Source organism: Carassius auratus, chromosome 7 (genome assembly GCF_003368295.1).
Source record: "Carassius auratus strain Wakin chromosome 7, ASM336829v1, whole genome shotgun sequence".
Classification (NCBI taxonomy): domain Eukaryota; kingdom Metazoa; phylum Chordata; class Actinopteri; order Cypriniformes; family Cyprinidae; genus Carassius; species Carassius auratus.
The window spans coordinates 31466003-31472664 of NC_039249.1; the positions used below are offsets into that span (position 1 = coordinate 31466003).

Genomic DNA, 6662 nt, shown 5'->3' on the forward strand with positions numbered 1-6662 from the left:
GAGAAAGATGCAACAAAGAAGACCCAAGACAGTTGAGCAACTAGAAGCCTGTATTAGACAAGAATGGGACAACTTTCCTATTCCTAAACTTGAGCTACTTGTCTCCTCAGTCCACAGACGTTTGCAGACTGTTATAAAAGAAGAGGGAATGCCACACAGTGGTAAACATGGCCTTGTCCCAACTTTTTGAGATGTGTTGATGCCATGAAATTTAAAATCAACTTATTTTTACCTTAAAATAATAAATTTTCTCAGTTTAAACATTTGATGTCATCTATATTGTATTATATTATTTATATATTATTATATTATTATTATATATATTTATATTAAATTTGAAACTTCCACATCATTGCATTCTGTTTCTATTCACAATTTGTACAGTGTCCCAACTTTTTTGGAATCGGGTTTGTACAATTTATATCTTTTAAATGAAACACTCAACAAAATTTGAAGTTCTAAAGAAAGTTAAAGAAACAATGAAACTGCAATTTAAATAAATGTACAGCTTAGGGGAAAAAAGATAAATTACCCATCACACGTCTTCTTACTATGAATAATTAGATTGAATTTTTATTTTCTTTTTACATAAAGAGGAACCATATGGACTTGGGGGGAAAAGAGAGATTGTTTTTAAATAAATAATTAAAAAACCTAATTGTGAACAATGGTTTGTAGTCATAAATCTGTTCAGCTCATCATGAGACTGGTCATCTTGATTCCTTTTGTTTTTCAATAGTGAAGGTGTCCAGAGTGGATGCAGACTTGGTATGAGCTGCTTTCTGTTTTTCTGGGCTCACTGTCCGACACAGCCACAGAAAGATAGAAAAGCCTGTCAACAATAAAGATGATTGACAAGCTGCATTATTATATTATATGAAAGCATTTACATTGTACAGCATTGTCTATATGCATATTTTCCCTTTTTTACCTTCTCTGTAGTTTTGTGACTTAGAGTAAACCTACCTTGCATTGTGTTTGAAATGCAGAATATGTAGAGTATTGGGTAGCTGGTATATCCAGAGCCAAAAAAAACTAAACCCCATGATGTACCCATCAGACACATGAGACCCAGCACTGTGCTGAAATCCTTCACTGGTATTTTCTTATGCTTGTTGTCCAGTTTCTTTAGCTTAAAGATCTGTCTGGACACTGTGATTAGAACTACTGTGTTGAAAACAAATATGATGGTGAAGTAGGAAAGGTTCACACCATACAGGATGAGAGGCTCTGTGATCCAGCATCTGTAAAACATATAATAAAAAATGCTGAGGGCTAAAGAAGAGCTAAAAGCAAGGTAACAAAGAAAAGGTTAAGTTATAATATGTGGACTCACACTGGATTTGTGGCATTCGAATTTAGTAAGTTCACATTTTTGGTGCCATAGAATGGACGGGTGTGTTGTTGAACTGACAGCAAACTTCCAACAAGAACAGCAGGGACTCCTGTGAAGAGGACAGTATTGCAGGATGAGCAAATCTACACATAAGTCATCATTTCCTAATGTTTCCATTAAAAGAAATGTCTGGAATTTATTTGTAATACTTAAAATGTGAACCTGTCATGGTTTTCAAATTGGGTGAGTTTCAAAAGAAATTATATTAGAAATCAATTTATTAATTTGTTACAAGCATGCATGAGAGTAATGAGTTCAGACTTTTATTATGAAATCGAGATGTACATGTAAAATGCAACGTTAGTTGTTCAAAAGATTACATTCCTTCTAAAAGTGTAGAAATATAGTCAGAATATCCATTTATGACATATCATATTATATCATATATCATATCTTCAACCAAAACTAACAATTGTGTGGTTGCTTTAATGTTCTTTATGTGTTTTTGATACTGAAATAAAAATTAAATGCTGTAATACTGCCCATACTGTCAATGAATATGATGTCTGCTTCATAAATACTGTGAATAGTATGGAAATACATGGTGTTCATTGCTCAGACAGTATATATATCATCCTTTGATCATTGTTGGAGTCTGGACATTTTGGAGGTCAGAGTTTTTCTCAAAATTATGATTGTATATGTCACAGTTGCAAGTTATAAACCTGTAACCTTTCAATTCTGACATTTTCTGACTGTCGGGCCAAAAAACCCGGGCCATTGACCCCGAGGAAGACCCGATGAGACACGATCAAGCCCTGGAAGTGACAGTGGAAATGTGACTGGCCCAGGCACGCACTAGCATGCCCGGTTTAAGCCTGACAGTGGAAACGTGGCTATTGTTCCTAAGAAGGATGGGGGTTGTGTCCCATTTTTAGATTTGTGTCATTTGAACCACAGTCATGTAACTGAAGTTCAGGATGCGTGTCTCAGATCAGGTCCAAGGACTGTTTTTTTCACAATAGATCTGAAGGATACATACCTTATCGGAGCAGATGAAATTGCTGGGTTTTAGTCTAAACGCAGAGAAAAGTGTGCTTTCTCCATTACTGAGAAACACTTATCTGGGCGTGGTGTGGGATTCAACCCTGATGCACGTCTGTCTCTGGCTCGGATTGTCGAGAAAGTGAGAAAAGGCTGGTCACTCACTGCCAAGCAGTTTCAAAAACTGCTGGGTCTGATGGCAGCTGCCTCCAACGTGATATGTTTTGGCCTGCTGTACACGAGAACCCTACAGTGGTGGCTCAAGACCAAGGGGTTTTCCCAGAAGGGAAACCCGCTCGGCATGCTCAAGGTCATGTGGTGATGCCTATGTGCCTTAGATATGTGGAGGAAGACTTAGACAACTGGAGGTTCTCATCTCTGGGCCTGGTGCTGGGAGCTCCTTGTCACCGCATAACACTACCGATGGAAGCATCCCTCACCAGTTGGGGAACGGTCATGAGTGGCCGCTCAGAGCACCTTTACACATGTCACATCAACTGCCTGGAGATGCTGGCTGTGTTTCTAGCATTGAATCACTTTCTCCCAGACCTAAGAGATCACCATGTGTTGGTCTGCACTGACAACACATCAGTGGTCTCTTACATCTAACACCAGGAGGGTCAGCGTTAAAGTCCCTTTTCTCCAGAGCCTTCTGTTGTCCCAGTGGGAAAGCAGATTTAGAGACTTTTGGCCAGGCTTAGGTGCTCAGGGCTCTAGCCAGAGAATCTTATTCTAAGTGGTGGATTGGGATGCTATTCCATAGCTTTGAATCTGCTGATCTCCCCTCTCCATTTGGGGTCAAGGCTCACTCCTCGAGAAATTGGCCTTCAGGACGCTGCTGGATGTCCACCCCCCTTGCTTTGTCAGGCTCTTACCTGCATTCTGCAGCACTCCTGACTCCCTTTCTCTCACATTATCTGTGCTCTTCCACACTAGGCAGGGATTTGTAAGTTTGGCAGCATGGGCATACTTGTTCCCATAGTGCTTTGACACAGCTCAAGTTCCTGAAGGGGAACATCTCTAGGTTACGTACGTAACCATGGTTCCCCGAGGGAACGAGACAATGTCTCTCAGTGCCATACTTCTGGCATCCCTAGAAGTGCTTACTTAATTTCCCAGAAGCTGCTGGTGTATCCATCGCATCTGCTTTTAAGTGTTCTGATCTCTACGTCACCCGGCCCATGACGTCTCACACATCTACTGGACTGATTACACACGTGATTCAGAGCGCAGTCACGCTGAAGGTGTTCCCATAACATTTCAACACAGCTTCTCAATTCCCTTGGGGAACCATGGTTACATGCATAACATAGAGAAGTTTTATTAGAATTGCGAGTTAAAATCAACATTCAGTCATTCTGAATGTCTTTATTATATGTGCGGCCGGACCAACGGGACGACAAAACTCTGGTAATCCCCTGGTGTCCTTACTGGACTCCAGAAGATCGGTGCTGGCCTGACACTGCTCATGAAGATCATTGGTGACTTGTATTTGCTAATGGAGATCAGAGGTGACTTGCCTTTGTTCATGAAGATCAGAGGTGACTTGCCTTTGTTCATGAAGATCAGAGGTGACTTGACTCAATCCTTGAAAATCACCGGTGACTTGACTCAGTCCTTGAAAATCACCAGTGACTTGACTTGACTCTGAAAGGTCAACGGTGACCAGCCTAGTCTCTGGAAAGGTCATCGGTGACTAGCCCCAGCTCTGGAAGATCAACGGCGACTATCCCCGACTCTGGAAGATCAGCGGTGACTATCCCCGACTCTGGAAGATCAGCGGTGACTATCCCCGACTCTGGAAGATCAGCGGTGACTATCCCCGACTCTGGAAGATCAGCGGTGACTATCCCCGACTCTGGAGGGTCATCAGTCACTAGCCTTGACTACAGAGAGTTCACTGGAACCCGACTCGACTCTGGAGAGTTCACTGGAACCCGACTCGACTCTGGAGGGTCCACTGGAACCCGACTCGACTCTGGAGGGTCCACTGGAACCCGACTCGACTCTGGAGGGTCCACTGGAACCCGACTCGACTCTGGAGGGTCCACTGGAACCCGACTCGACTCTGGAGGGTCCACTGGAACCCGACTCGACTCTGGAGGGTCCACTGGAACCCGACTCGACTCTGGAGGGTCCACTGGAACCCGACTCGACTCTGGAGGGTCCACTGGAGCCCGACTCGACTCTGGAGGGTCCACTGGAACCTGACTCGACTCCGGAGGGTCAGCTGTGACTGTCATCCTGTGCAGCGGCGCTGGGCAAGCAGCCATCTTGGGCCATGACTCTGGACAGGCGGCCATCTTGTGCTGTGTTTCTGGGCTGGCGACCATCTTGTACTGTGGCGCTGGGTTAGCGGCAATCTTGGGCTGTGGCGCTAGACTGGTGGCTATCTTGTACTGTGGCGCTGGACCGGTGACCAATTTGGGCATTGACGCTGGGTTAGCGGCCATTTTGTGCTGTGGCGCTGGGCTGACGGCCATTTTGTGCTGTGGCGCTAGGCCGACGGCCATCTTGGGCTGTGGCGCTGAACCGGTGGCCAATTTGGGCATTGGCGCTGGGTTAGCGGCCATCTTGTGCTGTGGCGCTTGGCTGGTAGCCATCCTGGGCAGTGGTGCTGGGCTGACGACCACCCCACTGGAGGAGACAGGAGTGACTGGGGCATCCCACCGAAGCGGATTCTGCAGGTAGCGCACGAATTTCCAGAATTCCAGTGTCTGTAACTGCGCCATCTCCTCCTGAGACACTGGATCATCCAGCCCGCCATTAAAATAGTCCTTAAGGGCCGCATCGTTGTAGCCCATGCCCTCAGCCAGGGACCAGAACACCTGAGCCAGGGCACCCACTTCATTGCCCTCTTGGCGGAGGGTGGTCAACCGAAGGTACTTGGTTCGCCGCTGCGCTATCTTGGCTGGGGAACGGAAAAACGACATACAGCTGGTTCCTACTGTGATGGAGTCCTTCTGTCACGACTCGTGATGCAAGGAAACGAGGAGAGGGAACCAATTGCAGGTAAGTCATTTATTAAAGGGTAATCCAAATGGGTAAACAGTCCAGGCAGGGTCAAAACCAGAATATCCAAATCCAACAAGAAAACAAACAAGACGACAAGGCAAGGCAAGGCAAGGCAAGAACTGACGGACATGAATTAACATTCAAACATTAAACAAGGACTCCGTAACACAGACTCAGACAGATAAGAATAAGGAGGGAACAGGAGACAGGTGGGGAACAATCAATTACTCAACAAGGAGGAAGGTGACCAAATAAGGGAACAGGAAGTGATAAGGTGACAGACACCGTGAGAAAGGAAGACGTCTAGTGGAACCCCAGGGAACACAACCCAGACACTGTGACAGGAGTTGCAACAAAAATAGATGAGAGAAGAATGACTGTAAGTAATCAGACACATTCAGTCTTTTTTCCACATTTAGGTTTAGAATTCTTATTGTTTCGTAAAAAACTTGTTATTATTATTAAACCTTTAATTGATTAATTAATTCATGTTTTTTTTTTTTTGTTATACTGTATTTATTAACAATTTATTTCATGATCTATTTCGTTTACTTTTTCAAAGGGAAAATACAAATGAAAACTGATTACCTTAACATGAACAAAATTAATTTGTGTAAGGAAGTTGCTCTACAGTCAAAAGATTGGAAAGTGAAGAATCTTTTTAATGTTTTTGAAAGTAATATGTCTAACCAAACTAACCAAAAAATACTAAAATAATTATTTTATCAGTAAAAATAGTAATATTGTTAAAAAAAGAGAAATGTGAAATTTTGGGGGTTTCAAAAAATATTGACAATGTGAATATTTTGAAGTGCAATGTCAGTTGTGTAACGTGATCATGATGGATCATTAACCCTTAAACAGGCAAGAGTGGAAAATGATGAGCAAAAAATATTTTCATATCATTTTTTATATCATCTGAGCTTTAATAAAACATATCCAAAATAATTTTTTTAATATTTGATATATTTTGGATTTTAGGAGTTGTGACTCCCAGTTTACATTGCCTGATTAGGGTATAAAAAAGGACCAAGTCATTAATCTGTTAACTGTTACTGGCCTACTTGCCACTGCATGCTTAAAACAATTATATCCTATACTTTACCTGATGTAATGTTGACTAATTACATATCATTCAAAAGCTTACGAACTCAAGATTCAGCCTGTGAAAACCATTTTGAAATCGGACCTTGCTTTACCATAAAAATGGTCAGGCACGTGCACAGTTAGGGCTCAACCTGTGCAGAGCACATGCCCTTTTTGCCCT

General features: G+C 42.9%; 1 protein-coding gene across 1 annotated transcript; it reads right to left on the reverse strand.

Moving 5' to 3' along the window:
• Positions 1-523: 523 nt before the first annotated feature.
• On the reverse strand, positions 524-5184 carry LOC113106624 (uncharacterized). Its single transcript, XM_026268724.1, has 5 exons — positions 4951-5184; positions 3256-3364; positions 1337-1445; positions 967-1244; positions 524-832 (listed from the first exon to the last, which is right to left on the reverse strand). The coding sequence occupies exons 1-5, from the start codon at positions 5182-5184 to the stop codon at positions 711-713; spliced, it is 852 nt and encodes a 283-aa protein (XP_026124509.1). The 3' UTR covers positions 524-710.
• Between the last annotated feature and the right edge of the window lie 1478 nt (positions 5185-6662).

Excerpts from the sequence above, each read along its gene's own strand:
- LOC113106624 (XM_026268724.1), bottom strand. The coding sequence starts at position 5,184 with ATGGGCTACAACGATGCGGCCCTTAAGGACTATTTTAATGGCGGGCTG. Across the intron at positions 1,245-1,336 it reads TCGAATGCCACAAATCCAGT|ATGCTGGATCACAGAGCCTC; the intron begins GTGAGTCCACAT and ends TATGTTTTACAG. Across the intron at positions 833-966 it reads CATTTCAAACACAATGCAAG|GCTTTTCTATCTTTCTGTGG; the intron begins GTAGGTTTACTC and ends TATTGTTGACAG.